Here is a 25078-nt window from a genome sequence, read left to right on the forward strand (position 1 = left end):
TCAAAGTTCTGTTGATTCACATAGTTTATATTTATTGTGAGGCCCTCTCTTGCTCATTGTACAGGGTACAATATTTTGATGTCTCGAAAAAACAGGCATTTGCTGCCTTTTAACCCGAAATTTAGATTGTGTGTGATTTTGCTCAGAAGAATGTCAGCATGGCCATCTAAGCAGTTGAGAATATATGATCGTACTTGGTGTGGGACTGAGGTGACAAAGGAATGTGTTGACTTAACTATAATACTCGACACACTGCAGAGAGTGTTATTTATATTTTATCCATGGCCTCATCCATAAAGTAGCCACTGCACCAGTCACTTTGAAGCATTTTTCTCACTGGCAGAACGGCTGGGGTGGTGCTCTCCAAATCCTTACTGAGTGAAACTATACATTGTGCCCAGTAAATGCTATGAAAAGTTGGATCCACATATGCCATGGCTGCATGGTCCCTTTACCTCAGTCCTGGCTGGTTACTAGCACATCATTTCTAGCCTTTTGCAGCACCCTATGTCTGCGCTCTTGTGTTGAGAATTTGGGGAGCACCACCCCAGCCATTCTGCCAAGAACCCACAAACACCTCACCCCTAGCCTCGTCTCCTCCCTCTTGTAGAAACACCTCAACCATACCCCCATTCAGAGCATCCCAAAGCCACTCGATTGCTGAATCTTACATATAGGCTCCGGTTGTGTCCTTGAATGTCAACACTGCTTCTTCAACAAGTGGGCCCGGTTCCCTCGACCGGCTACCCTGATATGCGAAATCGGGGAAAGACAACTCCATAAAATAGGGAGTTATTTTTGCAAGCAGAGCCTTTGGGGAGAGACTGCACACATCTGCTGAGACCTATAAGAAGCCCAACACCATTATTCCCTGCTGACCACCATGTTCCCTCTCTTGTTAGTTGAATTCTTTAGTGAATCAGAAACATAATGTATGCTCATACTATTTACATGTCCAGAATTTCTTAACTAATCTTGATCTCCTAGTATGTTGGCATAACCCTTGTTGGGAATTTGATGGCAATGCTTAATGGCTCAACAGTGCCATGTTGAGGGGAAGCTGGTTTGTTTGGTTGCTTGCAGGATATCGCAAGGTAGCATGAGCTGGGCCATCTCTAATTTGCTCTTGCTTGCCATTTCTATTTATTCAAAATTCAGAATATATATGTACTTTGCACATACAATAAATGATTAAAAATCATGAAGTGTTTGCTTTTTCTTAGGGAGCTACCAATTCTGAAATTGAAGATGTACTTAAAAGGAGATCAATATCACTGAGAAACACCCCAAACATAGGTTAATTGCAGCAAGCAATTTTCTACGATTAGGGTCACTATGGTAAGTGGCTTTTTGTATAACACATTCATCAGCTGAAATATGCAATTCATTACCAATATGCTTTTGTTTTAATTTCTTTTATTTTCATGATTTCCCTTTTACAAGTTTGATCCTTAACATTGAAATTAAATAGAAAATAGAAGGTTTTAATGTAAATTGAATATCGGGGATGCAGAAGTCAAACTTACGGTGTCAAGAACATCTAGGGCAGAAACATGTCAGACAACGAGCAAAGCTCAAGAACTAAACCACTTTCTCATTTTAAAAAACAGCAAAATGGTTGCATATTGAGACACAACCTAAGGTTTGTAGCCATACTTGTGTAACATAAATTGATTCTTTGTTTTTTTCCAGGTGTGCAAAGTGATTTTAACACTTGTGCTGAGTGGGCAAATCCTAGACATATTTTGAATTGTCATGAGTTGCCTAATTCCTGGGAGATTTCTGATTGTGATGAGTTACATGGCTCTGAGTGATTTCTAATTGTAGTCAGTTGCCTGATTCCCAACATAATTTAATTTTGATGAGTTGCCTGATTCTTGAGAGAGCTCTAATTGTGGTGAGGTGTCTGATTCCTTAAATGTTTTCTAATTGTAATGATTTCCAGATTCCTGACAGATTACTAGCTATTTTGAGTTGCCCAATTCCAGAGAGATTTCCATTTGTAATGAGTTGCCTGATTGCAGACATATTTCTCATTGTGATAGGTTGCTTGATTCCTGACAGATTTCAGTGATTTAATCTAAGAGTTAGTAGAATTCCAATGCGTGAAATGAACTCTATGAAGTTACAGGGAAATCCCTGCATTCCCTAAGTGGTGGCAGCTACACACAGTGAGGCATTGCTGAACTCCGCAACAACCCCAGTTCCCAGGTGTCACTTGCTGCAGGTGCCACTTGCTGCAGCGCCCCAATCCAGTCTATATGCCCCACATACTGCGCTGCCACACCAAGCTAAAGGAACACAGCTCAATCATCAGCTGTAGCTGCAGGCTCACACAGAGAGCAACAACACCATGCTGAGGCCTGTATGAAGCAGATAGCCACGGGTCACTTTAAACATGATGTTCTGCAACTTCACCTCTACATAAAGCAGTACAGATACAGCATCAGCCGCCGTGACTGAGAAAGCTGCTAGAGAGACCCAAGGAGCAGGCATAGCGCCCATGCAACCGAGAGACATTTTTCAGAGGCGCCCATACCCTTTCAAAATAGCAGCCCCAAAGACCAGAGTTCAGTGCTGTGATGAGTGGCTGCACGAGTCGAGGACATTGCAAAGCCCTTGGTGATGGCTTTGTGACATGAGTGGAGATCCTCAATAGCCTCATGAGTAAACAAGTGAAAAGTATTGTGAAAGAAAACCCTCGACACAGACAAGCAAGTCATACGTGACCCTGACTGCAGCACTCCACTGGAAACTGGTCATCCAAAACTGTTGACTAGGAATGCTTTACTTTCAATCAGTGCAAACAAGCCGAGGGGTTGACAGTTGATGAATTATCACATGTCTACAAAAACTGGTGTCCTACTGTGACTTTGAAACATTCTCGAACAAGGAAGCGATGTGACTGATGGTCATTGAAGGTTCTACATGTTTTTCCTTTTGAAAACAACTGATGAAAAGTTACGGCCACACAAGGAATGAGTGACGACCTCTGCGCATGTAGAGGAACAGGCGGCCAGCGTTTAATCACCAACACGCCACATGCAGGACAGTGCAGCAGCAGTCACGGCCAAATTAAATCCCCAAAAAGGACAAGGGAAAAAGCAGGATGCCAAAGAACTGAAAAAACACACCAGCAAAATGTGATGTTGCTACCAATGTGGGCTTCCTTTTCCCCACAAAGACACCTGCCCGTGTATCGGACAATGATGCACCAGAGTGAGTGGGAAAATAATTTCCAGAGAGTGTGCTAAGATGGCAGACCTCCCCTCACCGCAAGCAAAACAGTTGAGGGGGAGTTCAACGCTCCCATCAAAAGATTTGACAAATGACAGAAAAGAGGCCATCAAAGGGCTTGTCCCGAGCTAATGACCCGATCACAGTCATTTTGGTATATACACTAAAAAACGGATAGATGAAAGCTTTGCGCAAATAATAACCTCTGGGCATTTTCTTGGAACGCTTGAATTCCAGAATAGTTTAATCCATCTGTGTCAGAACAGAAGGGGACCTCCATATGCAAATAAGTATTTTCCCTGCCACCAATGGGATACGTTCCTTGCTAACTAGGTCTAGGGAATCAAGCTGACCCTCCCTGAAGGGGACCAACAAGGCTGAAACTTGCCTGGCATTGCTTGTGTTCCCATGAAGAAGGGAAAGAATGATTGTGAAAGGGTGAATGCACTGTAGGTCAGTCTCTGAAACCTTAATGCGCACGAGTGAGAAGAAATGTGGTAAAGACAAAAAAGAAAGGTTGAATATTACATCAACCGGATTGAAGGAAATAGGAGAAAGCACAGAAGAAAGTGGATAAAAAGAAAAAGGACATCTGATAAATTCAGTCATAGAAGGATAAGCCAGAATGCATCAAAGACTTAAGGAAGGATAGCGCGTTATTTATTAAGCGCGTTATTTATTAAGCGCGTTATAAATAACCTATCATAACAATCATAGTGATAGTTCTTATTGGAAAATCTGGAAAAGGTTTTAATTAAGCGTTCACATGTTACTGTAGACAGGACATGGGAGATGGTAAAATAGCCCACAGTATTAATGTACCTGTTATTGATGTCTGTGTAAACGGAGTGGCACCAATATGAATACTGTTGGATTGATTTAGCGTTTTGTTTGTGTTTTTTTATAACTCTTTTTATTGATATTTTATGAACAACACAAATTAAATAACTGAAAATAATCCAACGGCAACACATTCACACCCCACACAGTACAATATTGCTGCTCAGTAACAGACAGAATAAAGGGAAGCACTATTGTCCACACATATGCATCAGACCAAGGACTAGATCTTTCAGAGGCATCACACCCAGTTGATAACAAATAGGCCGCTTAAGGTCCCCAAATGTCCTTCGTCCTTGACGCCCGGTGTACAGCGACCGCATATTCCGATTCAATGTCATGACAGTATAAGACATCTGCTTCCCATTGCTCATAGTCAGGGGGGGTACCCCACCCCGATACCACGGCTACCCTTCTCTTCGCGAGCAACAGCAGCTGACCCAATAGCCACCTAATATGCTTCAGGAGTCTGTACGTGTTCCCCAACATGGGGGATGGAGTCGCCACCTCCCCGGCTATCCCCCCAATGTACCAAAAATAGCCACCTAATATGCTTCAGGAGTCTGTACGTGTTCCCCAACATGGGGGATGGAGTCACCACCTCCCCGGCTATCCCCCAATGTACCAAAAATAGCCACCTAATATGCTTCAGGAGTCTGTACGTGTTCCCCAACATGGGGGATGGAGTCACCACCTCCGCGGCTATCCCCCCAATGTACCAAAAACTTGAAGCCAGAACAAATGTATGCGTGGGCAGGACCATGCCAAGTGCAGAAAAGTTGCCAGTGAGTGCCTGTATCTCTGACACGAGTCTGAAGTCTCCGAAAAGAACATGTGGCTATCCAACAGGGTCCGGTGAAACTGGTGAAGAAACTTGAATTGTATCAACTTAAAGTTACTATTAACTGCCACTCTCTGTGACTGTCCACAGCCATACCTCCAGGCATCATCACAAATAGGAGCACCCAGAGCGTCCCCCCATTTATTCTGAGAAGCCCCTGCCCAACCCATCGGTTTATCTATTATGCTGGCATGTAATCTGGATACAAGCTTAGTCCGAGTTCCTGAACTGAGCACCTCATGCAGTAATGGCACAACCGGGGGTTCCTCATTGAAACCAGCGAACCTATTTTTTAGTCCAATGCGCAACCTAAAATATATGAAAATGTCAAGCGCTAATACCTTGCCCCTTGCCTTAAATTCTTTTATAGACAAAAACTGCCCACCAGGGAACAGATCCTTCCAGCATGAGAACCCCAGTTTATCCATGCACTGCTCGAAAACCCTCTCCCCGGTCAGTGGGATCCCTTGTACAAATTTGATAGGGAGTAGGGGGGAATAAAAAACCTTGCTCTGTGTCTTCTCTTCAATACGCCGCCACGCCCTGCATGTAAGCTCGACCATATTCCGAGCCCATGCCATGCACCGTGGCTCGGTAAAGCGACGGAGCAACTATCGCCCTTTTAATCTGGAATTGCGCCCCTTTCTGGGTTTGGGTCGTACCAGTATGCCAAGAATGTGGCCTGCTGTGTCACCCAGTAGGACTCGATCGAGATCAGGGAGTGCAAGGCCCCCCCATTTCCAATGGGGCCACATGTTTGCTCCAGCACACTCGCGCCTGTTTTCCTTGCCTCAAAAACGTTGTTATTAGAGCCTTCAATGTTTTTAAAAAAAGGCAGAAGGGAATGCCATGAGTACATAGAGGAAATTATACAGAAACTGAGGCAGTATTACCATTTCAATTAACGCTATCCGGCCGTATAAGGACAGAGGCAAGTACATCCACCTCTCAAGGTGTTCCACTGTTTGATCCAGTTTTGCCCCATAATTTTCTCGGTAAAACACTTCAGGGGACTGCGCCACGTTCACTCCCAGGTATCTAGTGCAGTCCGTTTGCCATTGGAATTTGAATTCATCCCAGAACCGCTCAGTTCCGTCGGTTAGTGGGAAAAGCACTGACTTGATGGATTTATGTTGAGCCTCGAGAAACAGCCAAATTCCAAGATGTCGATCATGACTGGTGTTAAATTTGTCTTGGAGTCACTTATAAACAAAATCAAAACGTTGGCCTAGAGTGAGATAACTAGTTTGTGCGTAAACAACTTCACCCCTCTGTCAATGTGCCTGGATCGAACTAGCTCCTCCCAGGGGCTGCACAGCCAGCGCAAACAGGAGGTGGGAGAGCGGGTACCCCTGTTGTTACCCCTTACCCATTTTGATTGGGTCTGATATCCTCCCATTTACCCGTATTCACACCACAGGTCCTTTGTTTAACGGGGACACCATTTGTATAAACCCTTGATCCAACCCCATAAGCCTCAGAACCGAGAAGAGAAAGGGCCATTTGATCGAATCAAAAGCCTTCTTGGCGTCGAGAAGGGCCACAACTACTGCGGATTGCCACTTGAAGGCCGAGAGAAGACTAAATACTCAGTGAAGCCCGCATGATGTGGACCCCTCGGTATAAATCCTGCCTGATCTGCCAGGACACACTGTGGCATTATCGGAGCAAGCCAATTAGCTAACGCCCTTGCAAGAATTTTGTTGTGTACATTTATCAGGGACTTCAGCCGGTAGGATGAGCAACTTTCCGCGCTTTTCCCCAGATCCAATAACAGGGTAACCACTGCTTCACGCATAGACTTGGGGAGGAAGCCCTCTTGCAGTGCCTGCTGGTACATGTTTAACTTATGGGGACCAGAAGTGGAGCATACGCTTTATAAAAGTCAGCAGAGAACCCATCTGGCACGCAGTTTACCCTGATGGGAGGGCCTTGATAACTTCATGCAGCTCCTACTCAGTTAACGGCCTGGTCAGCCACTATTTCCTTATGCTGCCCAGTACAGCCCAACTTGATCTAAGTACCTATCGAGTGCCAACTGACTCATTGGTCTTAGAGGAGTATAACCCTTCGTAATAATTCACCAATGCCCCCATTATGTCCTCATTGGTCTGTAAGAGCCCTCCTGCTGTGGATTCTATTGCTGTGATGTGTGATCGCGAGGTTTCAGATTTTATCAACCGCACCAGCAGATCCCCCAGTCTCTGCCCCTCACCATATTGCTGCACTGCTGCCTGCCAATTGAGGAACCGCACCTCCCGCTCAGTGATGCCCCTAAAAAACCTCAACTCAACATGAAAGCAAGCTTGACATTTAGCATCCGTATGGAAACTTACCCCGGTCTCCATGCCCCTCAGCCGGGTCTCGCTGGCAGCCAGCTCTGCCCTTATGCCCCTGAGAATCCCTGCCTCAATGGTAATACATATCCCACGAATTACACATTTAAAGGCTTCCCAAAGAGTAGAGTAAGATGTCACTGAGCCCTTGTTCTCTTGGAAAAGAAAGAGGCATGTCCTCCCTAACCGCCTCCTGAAAAACAGGATCCCGCAGGCTCTCATTCTTGAAAACGACCTCCACCCCACATGCCACTTCCCTGGGATAGCGAGTGTCGCAACAACTGGGGCATGATCAGAGAGCATATGTGCCAATATATTAAAATCAGTGACCCAGTCTGAGCCCCTCCTGGAGACCAGTATGTAATAAAGCCTTGATGTCGAGCCATGTACTGAAGATCTAAACGTGTACCCATTATCATACCTATGATTATTTCTCCAAACATCTACAAGCCCCTCGTTGGCACAAACCTGTCTGTTTGCACATGACTCTCGCTGCCCCCCTGTTGGAGCCTCCAGACCTATCCAGTGTGGAGTCCATAACCGCATTCAAATATGCCGCCCACCACACAATATTCTAAGGGCACCTTTGCAGATGCTCCTCAATAAATTCCAACGTGTCAAGAGAGTCCGTATTGGGGCTTTAATATTTCAAAAAAAAAATATACCTGCCCTTGAATCAGTCCTGTGAGGATCAAGGCCCTTCCTTCGGTGTCTCGTAGCACCTCTTGGCACCGGAATCCCAGCATGCATTTTATGGCAATTCAGACCCTGCATAAATAGCTAGAATAAGAGGAGAAATATCTGTGGTAGCCCCATGATTTGGCATACCTGGCCTCACCGGAGGATGAAAGTTGTGTCTCCTGCAGAAAAGCAATGTCTACTTGGTGCCTCTGCAAATACAACAGAGCCTTCCTAGCTTTAGAAGGACAATTTACGCCATGTACATTCTAGGTCATACAAGTGACCCCTCTATTAGCCATGCCGGTTTAGGTCAAGCCATTTTTATGTGCCATATCCACCCAACAGGGCCTCCTCGGCCCACCCCCTGCAGCGTATCCCTCTACCCAGTCCCTGACATTCCTCCACCCATGTGTCGTTGCTCAGTACCCCCATCAGTTGCCAGGCGGTCCCTCCTGCACGCTCCCAATATTCGCCCTCCCCATTCCCCATCATTCTCCACCTGAAAATAATGAGGCCCGAAGCCTCACTACCCCCACCAGCAACCCCAAACTGCCAGCACCTCCCCCTCACCATATGTCACAAACCAATAGCCAAAGCATGTGAGCTTCTCGGGTCTTAGCCATCCCCACCCGCCATCAAAACCAGCATAGGCCTCAATGGTAAGCCACCACCTATTTCAAAACCACTCAATTAAGAAGCGCCAGTGCCCCTCCGGTGCCTCAGCTCAGATCTCTTGTCGGAGGCTTGCCTTGCAGTCCAAGAAGTCACTCGCATCCTCAGGTGACTGAAAGAAAATGGCCTTGCTGTTGTGTTCTTCTCGCAGGTGGGCCGTAAACAGCATGCTGTATTAAACCCCTTTGTCATGAGTATTTTCTTTACTTCTACTCTGCTGGAAAAATCCAGGAAGAGTCAAATCGAGTCACCATGATATGAGAGGGAGCCCAGTCCTCACGACTATCGCAGCGCAAGGTCCCTGTCTATTGTAATTGAGAAACCTGACAATGATGGGCCAAAGCAGCGTACGCGGCACAGGAGGGCGTCCACCTGGAATGCGGTGTGCCCTTTCAACCACAAATGCTGTTGAGAAGCCAGACTCTCCCAGCACCTCCCGCAGCAATGCTTCCATTACCTGTTCCATGGACACCTTGTTCACCGACTTAGGGGCCCCCACTTTCCTGAGGTTATTATAGCGGAATCTAGATTCTAAATCATCCTGCTTTCCTCAGAGCCCCCTTACTGCTTTCTGCAATTGGACAATTTGTGCAACATTGCAGAGGCCTCATCCTCCACTGTGGACAGGCGCTGCTCCACCTCATCTAGACGTTCCCTGTGTTTGTTCAGCCTAATCTGGATGTGGTTGACTTTTCAGGTAAGGGTGTCTAATTTGCTGTCCAATTAGTTTATACCTGTCTGCAGCTGTGTCAATATGCCTTTTATATCCTTCAATGTGTCTGAGGAGGTCTCCTCATGTGATCCAGCTGCCTCCTCCATATCTTGGGCCCCCATTGATGTGTGCCTCTGCTGGGAGGAAGTAGCGTATGGGAGCTTGGTCTGGGTCTGGTCTTGCTTCCCCATCTCGCCATGTGCCTGGGCAAGGGTTTGAGGGGCTTTGGAGTTAGTAGACGTGCCCATCACTGTTCGCACACACTGCTGCCACACACTCTCCTTCCCCCAGAAGCTCACTGTCTCCAGAGCTCTGGTTCTCCCTAGGCTGGACTATTGCAACAGCCTCTTTTTAAATCTACCCACCTCTACTCTCCGTCCTCTGCAACTCATCCAGAACATGACTGCAAGACACAAGTCAACCTTGGCTTCAAGCCCAGGGATCGCATCTCTCCAGCACTGCTCTCTCTTCGGCTGGCGTCTCCCTCTGGAACAGCCTCCCTGCCTCTCTGAAACTTGAGCAGAACCATCTCCGGTTCCGGAAGCAGCTCAAGACTTTCCTCTTGGCTTCTGCCTTCTATCTTCTACTTCCCTGCTGATCTCCTGTCTGATACTGCACTGGTTACCTGGCTACCCTCAGAACCACGGACCCAGGTCCCTGCCCTCCCAGTTGCACACCTGCACTACCTTGTGCCAACCCTTCACTTGGGGCTGTATCTGCAACCATACAGTCCCCCTACCTGCACGTATCTAACACTTGTGTGCACTGAACCCCTGCACCGCCACCTTCTGGCCGCACTACTCTTATTTCTATGTCTTAATCCAATGTCTTGCACTTCTCCTCCTCCCCTTCCCCAGGCACTTTTCCCCTTCCCTCTCCCTTGCACTTGCGTGATCTCAATGTCACTTGGCCTAGTAAGATCATTGTCTTGTCCTCCCTTTGTTTCCCCTCCCTTGCCTCGTTGCGCCTTGAAACACTTGTGTATAGGCGCGCTATACATGTCATATCATATATCACTGCAATGAGGAAGTCCCAACTCTATTGCACCAGGGGTATCAGTAGTCCATGTACTAAGTTCCAAGTCCTCTCAACCTATTAGATCCAGAACAGCCACCTCACAGTGTCATGACTGGGACCTCAGTTCCCAAGGATTCTCGACTGTCCAATGATGCCTGTCACTTCAGTGATCTGCTGTGTGGGCTGGGGACGATTCAAACATAGGGCTGTAAGTGCTGCCTCTGCGTCTGCTGCAGTAATAGGGCTTCAGTAGTATCCGAGGCCAGTAACGGATTGAAGGCTACAGCCACCTCACCCAGCAAGCAGGCAGCCCTGGGCAGAGCTTACCATGTTAGAGGCCTCAGCTCTCTCTTCACACCAGGCACTTCACTATTCACAGGGTCGCTCCTGCCACTGCTCCCCGGGAAGCAGCCTCTGGGGCTCTCCTGATGATTGAAGGCAGGAGCCGACCTTAGATGAAGAGGATTTCTCTCCCCCGCCACCAGGGACATTTCCACTGCTCCCCCAATGCTACAGCGGCCCAGGAGCGGGGATAGGTGCTGCACATCTCAATAAGGGTCGGGTCTCCCGCAGATATTGCCAGAGGCTGCAGTCTTGTTGGCGCAGCTTCCCAGGGCAGGCACCAGTGCCCCAGCCCAGGGCAGGGGGGCCCGGTTCAAACTCAGCCGCTCCCACACCCTGAGCTCTCAGCGCGAAGAGGGTGAGTCGACGTGCCTCAGCTGCAGCGCCACTGTTCATTGTTGCTTGTTCGGTCCTAGTTAGGCACAGTCTTCGCTCACCTCAGCTTATATCAGGGTCGCAAAGCCACCCCTGGCTGATATATGTCATTTATAACGCGCCTGTACACAAGTGATTCTAGGCGTGACAAGACAAGGGAGGGAAGCCAGAGGGAGGACAAAACAAATGATCTTCCTAGGCCTTGTGTTATCCGAATCGGCTAGTGCGACAGCACAACGTGTAGGGGGAAGGGAGAGGGGAGAGTGCCAGGAAGAGGGAAGCGGGAAATGCAATCAGAGAATTGCTCTGAGTAAGTGCAGCCAGGGCATCCTGAAGGCAATGCAGGGAAGACTGATCATGGAGGAGCCTGGTACCAAAGTGAGACTCTGAGGGTAGCCAAGCAAGCAACCACTCAGTGCAGCAGCCAGGTAGGTCAGCAGGGCAGGGTGAGAGAGAAGGCAGACAAGAAAATGAAGATTTTGAGCTGATCCCACAATTTCAGGTGGTCCGGCTCAAGTCTGATGGGGGCAGAGAGGCCATTCCAGAGGGAGGCACCTGCAGAGGAGAGAGATCTACCCCCCACTCTCTGCCTGGAGAAGCGCCTGACCCTTAAAGAGTTGGAGGTAGCTGAGTGAAGGGCTCAAGAAGGAAGGTATTTTGGAAGAGAGAGTTGGATGTGGTGTGGGCCTGGCCCCAGAAAGCCTTGTGGGCGATCCAGAGAGTCTTGAACTTGATCCTTGTATCTAGCAGGAGCCAGTGGAGAGATTTCAGGGCTGCAGACATATGGCCCCTGGACTTGAGGCCAAGGATAAGTCTTGCAGTCCTGTTCTGGATTAGTTGCAGAGGGCGAAGCGTAGAGTAAGGCAGATTGAGAAAGAGGCTGTTGCAGTAGTCCAGCCTAGACAGAACCAGGGCTCTGGAGACCATGAGCTTCTGGCGGAAAGTGAGAAAAGGAAGAATACCTCTGAGGAGGTGCAGCTGGTAGTGGGCCTCCATGGCAAGGTCTGTGATTGATTGATTGATTGATTGATATTTTATTTAGATCGCGCTTGTACACAAGTGTTTCAGAGCACAACCAGACAAGGGAGAAAAAAAGACAACAATCTTACTAGGCTCAGTGACATTGAGAACACGCAAGTGCATGGGAGAAGGAGAGGGGAAAAATGCATGGAAGAGAGAGAGGCAGGGAGAAGTGGAAAGTGCAGATCAAAAGAGATGACAGGTAATACATTAATAAATAACTAAATACATAAAGGATAACAAACTGTGGTAGTTCAGCCAGCAAGTGGCAAGTGCTGGGTTTAAGGCAGCATACAGGGTATGTCTGATAAGTGCAGGAAGAAAAAAGGGGTGGGCTGTATGGGTACAGATACAGACCCCAGTGCAAGGGATGGCCCGGAGGCAGTGCCAGATAGTGTCAGGGTGAGCAGGTACCAGGGTCCGGAAGGCAGAGGGTTGGCCTGGTGCACTGTGCCGAGAGAGAACAGATCAGCAGGGAAGAGGGGCGGGTGAAGGCAGAAGCAAAGAGGAAGGTCCTGAGGTGCTTTCCGAATGGGAGATGGTTCTCCTCAAGTTTGAGAGCGGCAGGGAGGCTGTTCCATAGGGAGGCCCCCAGCTTGTTTCTTTGAAAAACAATGGACCCTGAGGGATTTAGAAGTAGACGAGCGAAGAGCTCGAGATTGGAGGTATTTGCTAAGGGATAGCTGAATGTATTTTGGACCCAGGCCCCAGAAAGCCTTATGGATACTACAGAGGGTTTTGAATTCAATCCTTGCTTCCACTGGGAGCCATTGGAGAGATTTCAGAACTGGAGAGATATGATTCCAGGGCTTGAGGCCAAGGACAAGTCTCACAGTCCTGTTCTGGATTAGTTGCAGAGGGCGGAGAGTAGAGGCAGGTAGATTTAAAAAGAGGCCGTTACAATAGTTCAACCTAGAGAGAACCAGAGCCTCATGAGACAGTGAGCTTCTGGGGGAAGGAGATGAAAGGCAGAGTACCTCTAAGGAGGTGCAGAAGGAAGTTTGACTTTTTTGAGACATCAGAGATGTTGGCGGAGAATGAAAGTCTGGAGTCAAAGATGACCCTGAGGTTCTTAGGCCAGCCAAAGAGTGAGGGGAAAGGAGGGTGAAGGGGTGCCAATGAGGGGGATCTCTGTCTTGCTGACATTCAGAAAAAGTTTGTTGATGGCACACTAATCTTGAATGGCAGTTAGGCAATCAGAGATGAGAGAAGGAGAGGAGGTGGCCGAGGGCACCCTGAAAATGAGTTGGGAGTCTTCAGCATAGGACTGGAAATTGGAGCAGAAATTGGCAATGCAGTGGGCAGGAGTTGCCAGGTATTGGTTAAAAAGCCAGGGCGAGAGGTTAGACCCCTGGGGAACACCACAGGTAGAGAAGGAGAAAGATGATAGGAAGGACCCAAGTTGGACCCGAGAGGGTCGATCAGAGTGGAAAGAGGTCAGACAGGCCAGAGCCTGATCGATGATACCCAGGCTATCAGAGAGATGGTTGAGCAGTATGGTTGACCGTGTCAAAGGAAGAAGAGAGATCGAGTAGGTTGAGGACAGAGGGGGGATGTTAGAGTGAAGGTTGGAGAGCAAATCTTCACAGATGTTCAGTAGAGCGGTTTCTCTGCTTCTGGCAGCTCTGAAGCCAGACTGATGGTCGTGGCGACAGCCATTGTGATGTGATGTGAGGAGAGAGTGGAGTCGAAGATGACACCGTGTTTTTTTGCCTCACAGGAAGGAGAATGAAGAGGGCCCAAGGAGGGTGGCCAGAGTGAGGGAGGGAAAGCAGGAGCAGGGGTCCCAATTAGAAGGATCTCCATCTTACTGGTATTAAGCCAGAGATCATTGGCGGCTCACCAAACCTTAATCACGGATAGACAGGAATGAGCGAGAGGAGAGGAGACTGAGGGGAGCCGGAAAGAGAGCTGAGTGTCATCCACACAACACTGAAAGTTAGAGGAGAAAGTAGAGATCAGGTGGGCCAGGGGGGCCAAGTAGACATTGATGAGCCAGGGAGAGAGGATAGAGCCCTGGGAACACCAGACGTGGAGAGAAAGGTGGTGGAGAGAAAGGACCCAAGTTGGACCTGGGAGGGTCGGTCCAGGATCAAGGAGGTCAACCACTTCAGGGCCTGATCTGTGATGCCCAGGTTCTCCATTGATCAGGATGGCGTGATTGACTATGTCAAAAGCAGAGGAAAGGTCAAGGAGGATGAGGACAGGGGGAATGCCAGAGTCAAGATTTGAGAGCAGATATTCACGGGTGTTCAGGAGAGCAGTTACTGTGCCTCTGGCTGCTCTGAAGCCAGACTGATGTTCATGGAGACAACCAACAGATTCAGTGTGGTACTGGGAGATGGCCAGCTTTTCCAGGAGTTTGGCCAGGGAAGGAGTGATGGAGATTGGGTGATAGTTTGCCAGAACAGAAGGATCGGCACAAAGATTTTTGAGTAGAGGGTGCACAAGGGAGTGCTTGAGGAGAGAGGGGAAAGATCCAGAAAGATCCTGTGCCACCAGCAATCACCATGTCCATTCTTCGGTACAGCTGCTGGGCCGATACAGATGCTTCCCCCGCTGGGGGATAGTGTGGCTCACAGCAGAGCCGCCACCCCAGCACCACACAATGACGAGGCAAAGCAGGCATACCACAGCACCACTCTATGTCCCAGTTTAGCTCTAGTCTTGCGGCTGCCTGGGCCAGCTCTGCAGCCGGAACCACTCCCAGGGCCCACTATTGCTGTCGCCTCCTTAGTGCCCCCCCCTCCCCACATCTAATGGGACTATGGTAAGCAGCACCCTGGTCACTCCAGCAACTTATGGACTGTTTTGTGGGGTGGAATTACTTCAGATGCTTTAGGATTTTCTCCAGATTTGTGAGGGTATGCTGGGAGCTCAATTCGGAGCCGCCATCTTGGAGCAGCTCTCGAGAACCCCCTGACTTAGTATTTTGTTCTTAGATTTTCTTTGAGTACTTTGTTTTACAGGAATAAGAAGAGGGGCTGATTTTGGGCCAATTTAGACTTTTTATATAGAATGGGCATGTCACCTTCAGGATCACTGTCTGTGGCTCCAACAGATTTCTGTGTTTACCACTCTCACTCCCCTCCTGCAGATGGTTCTGCTTTCCTCAGAAGGAAGAGCCTGTCAGAGAGTGCTTCTTTTGGGTCACAGAATTACTGTGAAATGTGGCACTATATGGCACAGTTGACCAGTCATATGTTGCTCCCGATCTTTCTTTTAAAAGCATGTAACGTAGGCTACCACCTTATCTTGTGTCTATGAGTGGTGGAGGTAGTTGTTCTGTATTCTTTTCTTATTGCAAACGTTGTGGACAGTGCCAGGTAGCAGGTGGGAGCTGGCACAGTGCAGAAAATAATGAAATGTGCAATGCCGGCTGCAGCCTGTGGCTGAATTTAATAATTGTAAGATTCTGCTCTCTCAACCCCTTAAACTATTTGCCTCATTGTAATAAGTGCGTATACTTATATAACATGTGTCACGTTGTTCCATCTAAGACCAAGAAGGACCTTCAGACTATACAGCACAGTTCACTATCTTTTATTAGGGTAATTGGCACAAGAGTAGGCAAGTGAAAAGAAATGGTTCTAAACAAAACTATAGTCAGAATTGTTCTTTCCTAAGTGAAATCGGCCCCTTTTCACTTAGAGATTTCATCCTTGTCCAGTGTCTCTTCTGCGGGATGCAGGTTTTCTAGGCCATCCTGGCCTCTGAAACAAGTGTCCCTCTTGTAAAGTTCAAAAGGGATTATCTCAACAATTTCTGAAATTATGGACTTTAGTGTGACCCAAACTTTTCTTCTCAGTCTCAAGAAGATGCGTGCTTTCTGGTTTCCTGTAACCCATGACTCACTCTGCTGTAAAGTCTTGTATTTTGTGTCTTGTAAAGGCTTTTGAGCAGTCTTGTGACATTTGCCTGGGATGCCTCCTGGTTCCTCTCCCTTCACTTCTCTGATCTCAAAGTAAGTCTCCCTACTGACCCTGTCTCAATGGTGCCGATGCTTCTGTGGAATCCATGCCTGCAGGGACTGGTGCTCCCGGCAGGCTTTCTCGTAGTCTGGCTGTCTGGAAAGGTTGCCGGGGCATTGCTACTGGCACCCTTATTTCCAGACCGCCAGACTTCTAATGAGGCCCACTGTGTCTGTAGAGCTGCTGAGTTCACTGTGGATCCAGAGAACTCCAGGAAATTACTTCTTTCATGTGCCATGTGAATCTGTAACTGATTATAAACAAATGCCAACATCCTCGAGTGCAGGGGAATGGCTGCCCTTAAAGGGAAAGCTCCCTTCTGCTGTGCTGGAGCTTTGGTGCACAAAAGAAGGTACAACACTCTGTTGATGTCTTCGCAAGAAGGATCAAGAGTGGAAAACAATAAACAAAAAAACTCCTGCGTAACAAATGAAAATTACTTTTTGTTCATCACTTGCCTGTTCAGGGAGAGCCTCGGAATCTCTCAGTTTTGAAGCGGGTGCATCAGTATTATCCTGCAAGGTTATGCAAAGGAATTCGTCAGGATTAAAGCTTTCAGGGGTGGCCTGTGACCATTGTGATCACATCCTGCTCATGAGGGGGACCGAGGTGCCGCGACCAAGGGATCCCCCAGCCACCTTAAAGTTCCACCCAAGTACTCACCCTTGGGGATTTCAATATGGGCTACAATGACCCGGAAGACCAAATTGCCAGCACTACAGTTAATACCTTCTCCGAATTAGTATTTACCCAAAAATGTATCGAACCTACACACGCCAAAGGCAGAATACTCGATTGAGTGGCTGACTATAATTGTCTTGCCAACATCACCAACATCTCACCATTAGCCTGCACTGACCACCATTTGGTATCGTTCATGCTCTCTACCACCTGACCCCCTCCCCTGCCTATTAGTAGGGCCCCACCCACACTCACGAGAAACAAGAAGAGTATCACTGTGGAGAGACTTATCCCGAACTTACTCCCCACACTCAACACGCTCCCTGACAACTTTGATCCGGAGACTTTGGTTGAAGAATACTATAAAATCATGTTCACCTCGCTGAATTTAATCGCTCCCCTCAAACCTAGAACAAGCAAGCCCAAAATGCATCTAAACAAATGGTACACACCATTCCTCAAAAATTTAAGACAGCAACAAAGAAACTGCAAAGCCACTTGGAAAAAACTCCCCTCAGTAGCTAATAAACTTAAACTTACTAAACTAGCTGCCCTCTACAAAAAAGAAATCTACCTTGCTAGAGGATCCTCCTTCGACTCCCGTATATCGCAAGCAAAATCAAACATTAAGTAACTATTTTCCATCCTTAAAGAAGTAGAAACCCCTATTGCACTACTAGATACTTGTACTAAAGATACAATTTGGTGCTCAGAAATTCAAAATGCCTTATCTAACAAGATTGCTACTCTACAAAACAAAATTTCCTGCATAAAAGCCTCCCTGAATGATCCTCCCCCTTCCAAATTGCCTGAGAAGCTTACTTCAAGGGAACCAACCCGCTTTAATTTCTCTAAAGTCACCACACTTGAAGTAGAAAAAAATCATCTTGTCACTAAAACCTTCCAACTGTCAGGGCGATCTGTGCCCTGCACAGCTCATTAAAGATGCTGCCCGTGACCTCTCCCCTTTCATCACAAAATTAATCAACGCCTCCTTCTCCACTGGTTCTATCCTCACCAACTTAAAACAATCCTGGGTACTTTCACTACTAAAAAAGCCCAACTTGACCCAGCCACGCCTACAAACTATAGACCCATAACGACTGTACCATCCTTCTAAAAATATTGGATAAGGTTGCATACGTGCAAATACAGAAGTACCTGGAAGAACATCACCTACTAGGAGCCAGGCAATCAGGCTTCCATCCTCAACATGGGACTGAGACTGCCCTCATTGACCTCAAAGCACAGATCGACAAGCTTAGAGACAATGGCCAAGCCGCCTTACTCCTCCTCCTTGACCTCTCTGCAGCATTTGACCTGGTCGATCACTCTGTCTTATACACACATCAGCTCACTTTTCAGTTGAGGCCATCACATGGATTAGATCTTTCCTCAATGGCAGAACCATGAGGGTTTTTCACCTACAGCTGCAGCAGACCCCACACCTATCACCCGTGGTGTGCTGCAGGGCTCTTGTGTCTCCCCCACTTTGTACAATATATTTACAAAGCCCCTTTTCGATGATTTGGATCATCTCGGTATCACCTACACGAACTACGCAGATGATAACCAGATCCTCCTTCCGCTTTCTGGAGATTATGGGAAGGATTTGGCCTTGGTGAATAGGGTGTACATCATCATCCAGGCATGGATGGCCACACATGGACTATGACTAAATGATGATAAAACTGAACTCATAATTCTAGGTACTACCACCAGCCTAAGGAAATTAGGCCCTGCCTATTGTTCTTTCATGATCGATGGCAATAGTATTGTTCTTTCATGATCGATGGCAATAGTATTAAAGTGGGACAAGAGCTCAAAACACTAGGCTTTTACTTGGACTCTATCTTCTCCTTCAACAGACAGGTGAATTCCCTAGCCTCTTCCACGGCTTACACGTGTAAACTGATCTGTGCAGCCAAACCCTTTCTGTCCGACACTAGCTGTTTGACCCTCGCTAGAGCCCTCATACTGTCCCGCCTGGACGACTGTAATGCTCTCTATCTATAGGGGATAACCGTTTCCCACTGAAAGCAGCTAAACTGTGGAACTCTTTAACGCCAACCCTCAGAATGGACTTGCCCTATCAGAACTTCCGATCTAAGGTCGTTTTATGGTTGAAAACGTAGGCTTCCCAACACATCCAGGCGCCTAGTCTTTCATACTCCCGCTAACTGTACATACTGTACTGCCTATTGCCTGTACATATTGTTGCCTACTTGTATATATGTATATATTCCTGATATTACTGTGTGTTATATATTCTTGCTGTTGTAACTAAGCCTCGCAATTTCATGTAAATGTTGCGCACTGTTACCTGAGGGTATGCTCGCGCATTACAAATAATAAAACAAACAAACAAACAAACATAGTGCCCCGGAACTAACATCCATTTGCTCATGGTGGCACCCAGCCCTCTGAATCACCACCTTGGTAAAAATACATTTCTTTCATGGGGGAAAGCCATTTACCTTCACAGCCCATTTTATTATTAGAATTTCCCAGTCTCTAAAATCTGAATGGTTTCAGAATTTGGCCACACCGTTTTCTAGTTAGTGCACCTCAGACTCAGAGAGACACCTTTGGAGACCATCACACTGTTTTTTGTCCTACCCAGGTGACAAAATGGGTTACATCACTCTTGTCCTTTGCATTGTTCGAAAGTGCTGTTTAAGCGCCTTTTCTGAATCTTGTGTGACAGTCAACTCCTGATCCTGCACAAGGGCATGAAGGAGAGCTAGCCTTTCCGGGCATTCGCGCCAGAGACATGTGCTACCCAGGGACAGTTCAGGGTGGGAGACGCAGAGCCCCATCCCAGTCTATGCCCCTTCATATTCCAGTAACCCTTGTTTTACTTGGATGTGTTCCAACAGGTATATGTCACTGATTTTATCTTAAATTGTAGCTTTTCCATTATTTTCCATGGTCCGTATTGACTAGTTTCCTTACATTTGTGAGCAACCCAGGCCCTGGTGTGACCCAGAAACCCATTCTGTTGTGACCTAGAAACCCATTCTGCTGTCATCCCACCCTTGCCTTAGTGGAGAAATCAAACCTCCTCCACTCATTGTCCATGGAATCCCCCGGATCCGAGGTAGTTCCTACAGCCCACGCTGCTTGTCAGCTAAGCAGGGCACCGCTGCAGAATACACTTTCTCATGAAGCTAAGGCCATGATTTCCCGCCTCCTTTCCCCGTTTTCCCCAGGGATCTGGCTATATTTTGATTTTTCCTAGCTCAGGCATAGGATTGGACAGCCTTGAAGTTGGATGATCATCTTGCATTCCACCACCATGATCCCACACTAACTGCTGCTATTTCTCTTCCAGGTCAGGCCTTCTGGGCACCACTTGAAGAACCATCAACTGAATCTTCCACGCAACACTGAACACCCCAACACAAATCCTCCATGTTGTTCTTGGGTCGGGTTGTTTGTTGTACTTGTTTTAAACATTACAGGACTTAGTGAAACAACACTGTGCCTGGTCAGTTATTTATCAAAATGGGTCAAGATTACAGGTCATGTCTTTGCAAAAGCGTGGAGTCTTGACAATCAAGATTGAACACACGATGGTTCAGGTCCCTGTGTCCTCGGATGTATAAGTTTCCACCATGCAGGATGCTGTGCGAAGTACCCTAACGCAGTAAGCATTGGGAACAGACCGAAACTCGTTGCGGTACGTGTTCCGGTGATAGTTGTATTGTGAGCAGAAATGTGGAGAGTCGCAATGTATTTGTTTATCTTGTCACTTTCCCATAAATATCAATTTCACAAATCACAGTATAAACCCTGGTTATAAACAGCACAGAAACCTAGAGACTGGTCGGGCAGTAAGTCGATCAAGTATGCCCTTTGCTTAATCAAAGCTATCCGTAAAGTTAAATAATGGGTAATGCTATGATCTGCATGAGTTGTTAATGGTAAAGGCCTCCCAGTGGGTATTCTGGTGCTATCTTGGTGCTTTCGACAGTGGATAGGGTAATCAGGTTGCCCTAGAACACATGACTCGAGCTCAAAAACAGGGCAGAGACCATAAGGCAAGACAAGTCTTGGTAACCATAAGACAAGTTAGATGGTCATCCGTTGCTTGTAAATGATCTGGGAGTTTCTTCCCAATTTTGACTGACAGTTGAACAAAAAATGAGCGATCCCATCTGTATCTCACCTTTCTACAGCATCACATTATAGGGACAACAAGAGGATGATGGTGCAAAGGTCTCAGCTGATGAAAGCTGTTAGACAACAATGCATTGCCTGATCCGGGTGTCTGCAACCTTTGTATCTCCATATGTCTCGAACTACAAGTCCTATCGGCCTTTGCCAGAATACCTAATGGGGAAGGATCATGGGTGTTGTAGTCCAAAATATCAGGAGAGCCTCAGGTTACAGAAACCTGGCCCTAATCCATGATAAGAACCTTGAAATCTAAAATCCCTGCCAACGCATCAATCGAGGAGCAGATGTAGTGTAGTCCCAGCAAAAGGTAGGCATGCTCAAGCACTCAACGCCTACTGCAATTTAAACATCATCACACTAGTCATTCTTGGATAAGAAAAGGCATTGGCTAAGTAACTTTATGGAAGAAAATAGAAAAGGAGAGCAGCTTCCCCAGCCTGCGAAATCAAAATGACAATTAGGAACATTGCATGAATGTGATGGGTGCACTTAATTTCTTTTAAAAAACCATAATGCAGTATTTTTGCAGAGTGGCAAAGACAGATGTTTCATTTGGATTCTGTACTATGTTGGGATTTTTTGTATTGTGTACATTTACATTTTTCATGGCACCTGAAGTAATCTGTTTGTGCCAGGTGACTTGGCATGTCATGACTCACCAGTAAATTAATCTTATATTTGAACCTAGTCGGTTGCTGGGGCTTATGACCCATCAAATATCCACATGTATGAGTGAAAGTGCTGTAGATTCTTTTCTCACAGGTGGATCTCATATAACGCACATGACAAATGAACATGGATCAGTGCCTTTATTTTCGGGAATCAGAATGATGAGTTGCAGAAACACCTATTTGGTGAGGGAACTAACACCAGATGCAGTGCCTATATCAAAGGGAGATTGAGGTATGAGGGCCTATGCTACAAGGACCTCCATTCTAAGTTTACACTTCCTGAACACCGCCAGGACAGCCTTCATCAAGTCACAGGGAATTTGTGTGCCAACCTAAGTATTTCCTTTATTTTGGTAATGGTCTTTCCCAGCTAGGACTCTCCTTCAGTCACGTCATGAAGGGGTGGTGGCCTGGACTTTGCCACCCACCGGGGTAAGCCCAGTTTGAACCCTACTTTCCCTAGGAGTTATTTTCTGGTTTTGTGTAGACAATCGGCCCATACTTCTTATTCTGAGAGAGTGTTTCCCCTTCCCCCACTACCTGGGTTCTCAGTGTTGCAAGCTTTTTAGTTGGGCTGGTGGTCTTGCAGCTAGTATGTGTATCTAGGCAGCATCCCCAGCTGGCGGTACTCTGGCTTCTGTTTCAAGGTCAGACACCTCCATGGCTTTGTCTCTGGTTCTCAGCAGGCTTTTGTTTCTAGCCTCTCCCTTCAAACTGACCTAGTCTAGCATGTGGCCCACTTGTCTTAATCGTCTCCACTTCCGTCTGATAGCAACTAGTTGGCCTATTTGGCTTGGCCAACGCAATTTCCAACTCACTGACTCTTCTGCAACACAGGTCTATCTTAAATGCTGTTCTAACACCCTCAACATTGCGAGGTTTGTGCCTCTTTTTGTAGATGTATTCTATGACTTGGGACATATGATGTGTGTTTGTTTTCCCATTACCTAATGGTGTGTGACTTGCACATAGTTAATGGTGCCACCTCTCCCCCATTTCTTTGATCACATCTTTCATTTGACACCCAGTGGGGATATTAGTTTCGGTCGGAGATGATAAAAAGCCTATCCAACATCTTCAGCTATCTGTCGCTGTTGTCATGGTGGCCTCCTGATTCTGTTTCCTTGCATTCCTTTTCAGGGTACTTGATCTGAGCATGGATGCGTGGTCTGCGTGTTTTCTACTGCTGTCAGGGAAATCATATTTGGGGCCAGTTTGCACTTCGTGACGAGGTTCGCAAGCCGCAGCGTGCAGCTCCATGAGTCCTGCTCCACTCATGAGCAGGGAACGGTCTGAACTAAGTGTGCAATCATTTACAGACACCTTATATCTGCGACCCCCTTTTTGGAAGTGATGTTCTTGATTGTTCTCTCTCTCTCAAGCACAGTAATGGATGTCCTCCTTTCCACATTATACATGTTTCCTTCACTACTCTGGTGGTCTTCTTCTGACCTTGGTAGTGACAGTAGTTCAGGGGCACTTGAAGGAGGTCTGGGAAATCTATGGGGCTCCTCCATGTACCACCCAGGGGTCGCATCACGCAGGGGGATGCTTCTCTTGTTCCCCATTGCTCCCCGGTCTACCTCCAGGTGTCTCAAAACAAAGGGGAACGTGTCTCTTGTCCCCAGAGCTCCCTGGTCTACCTCTAGGACTGTATCACACAGGGGGATGCTTCCTTTCTCCCCAAGAGCTCCCTGGTCTACCTCAAGGGGTTGCATCATACATGGGGATGCTTCCCTTGTTCCCCAGTGCTCCCCGGTCTACCTCCAGGGTTGGCATTACGCAGGGGGACACTTCTCTTGTCCCCCAGAGCTCCCGAGTCTACCTCCCAGGGTTCGCATCACGCAGGGGGACGTTTCTCTTTTCCCCCAGAGCTCCCTGGTCTACCTCAAAGGGTGACATCCTGATGCCCATGTCTCTATATATAGATGCATATCATTATTTTGTAGATTATGTCGATATTTCTTTGGTTATCCTGAGAACCTAACCCGATTTCACTATTTGTTGGGTCGTCGAGCCTTACCCTGTTAGTGAGGGCCTCTTGCATGCAGTTTTGCTCACCTGTCATGGCCGAATCTGCTTCCCCGGCTAATTATCCTGGCAGCAGAGAAGCAGGGGAAGGATTTCATGCAGTTTATTAGCTAGTGCCTTCTTTTCTGTTACTTCAAAGAACATGCTCCAAACCTGAAACAGGTAATGGCATTTGGATCATTAGTCTTTATTGAACTGGACTCCTCCAGCTGTGCTTTTTAAATAATTCTGCCAGACTCTGGGTTCTCATGGAATTCTTACAATTCCTGAAACGATTAGGACATTCCCCCCTGCTCTCAGGTCAAATTTGCCTACTACGTGGCGCTGAACTCTGTGATCTTTCCCTGTTTTCGTGCCTGATGAAATTCTGTGTCAACATTTTATTCAAGTTTCAAAGAAGCACAACATAATGACGACAACAACAATGGTGTGACTAAATGAGTCAAATGAAGGTCCCATGAGAATGTAGGAGGCAAACTATACAGTAATAAAAACAATACGCAGAACGTCAGAGAATCTTTGTAATCTTGGAAGAAAATCATAGATCGTGAAATAGACAAGGAAAGCCTATGACGCATTTCGGTGATCATTCTGTAGTTTTAGATGTTATTTCTGTGAAGCAAATATAGTAAACAGAAAGATGTTGCCATTCTGGCAGTTTATGTATTGGTCGATAGAAATGTAATAAAAGGGCACCAAACTGCATGACATTTTGGTAATTTGTTAGTCAAGAGAGGCGTGATTTTTTCCATGACTCGCGTTTGCCACGTTCTTGTCCACCATTTTGTGATTGAAGGGGAGATTTCCAATTTTTAGCGTTAACTGTTCTTGCTGCAATTAAGAAATACGTAATGAGCTCATGACGTTTACTTGTATTGCCCTTTATGCTCATCCTCTTCACACTCAACGCCATGATTGAGTCAACTGGTTTCTGAAGTATTTCTTCCCAGAACACATTGGTTTGATAATGGTCCAATAACTTTTTTTTAAAGTATTTATTTAAGCACTTGGCAAACTGCATACAATAACCATATCACATCTGATAACAACATCAGGATAATTGACTTAGTACATATACAGAAGAAAGTTTAAATTCACATTTTGCATACATTAGAAATCTCCTTCGGGATCCGATGCAGAAGTCGCAGCCACACACAGGTATTGACGGACGTCAGATCAAATGTCTTTAGGGGGGCACTTGGCAGACAGTAGTGTTATATAAACCTAAAGCCCAAATAACATCGGACTGACACATTTTCACCGTTGAGGCCACCCTCTGCGTCCATCTCATAAATGTATTGCCCTGAGCTAACAACAGCCCCAAGTTTAAGAATCTGCGCTTGGTGACCGCCATTTTACCTGTGATTCCTAATAGACAGTCAAGGTGGAACAGTGTGACCCGTTGTTTCACCACAGCAAACAGCACACGGCATACATGTACCCAATAGGAGGAAAGCTTGGAAGATAAC

The 25078-nt window shown here is 46.8% G+C and overlaps 1 protein-coding gene across 2 annotated transcripts in view; it reads left to right on the top strand.

Annotated features, from left to right (window-relative positions):
• Positions 1-20204, top strand: part of SPATA6L (spermatogenesis associated 6 like) — a 721724-nt gene extending 701520 nt beyond the window's left edge. For both annotated transcript variants that reach the window (XM_069625723.1, XM_069625724.1), the window contains 2 exons: positions 1224-1338; positions 20060-20204. In XM_069625723.1, coding sequence (XP_069481824.1) covers positions 1224-1301 — 78 coding nt within the window. In that variant the 3' untranslated portion in view covers positions 1302-1338; positions 20060-20204. The remainder of the gene's footprint in view (positions 1-1223; positions 1339-20059) is intronic.
• Positions 20205-25078: the final 4874 nt, after the last annotated feature.

The sequence above is a fragment of the Ambystoma mexicanum genome, chromosome 6p (assembly GCF_040938575.1).
Source record: "Ambystoma mexicanum isolate Mex_15411 chromosome 6p, UKY_AmexF1_1, whole genome shotgun sequence".
Classification (NCBI taxonomy): domain Eukaryota; kingdom Metazoa; phylum Chordata; class Amphibia; order Caudata; family Ambystomatidae; genus Ambystoma; species Ambystoma mexicanum.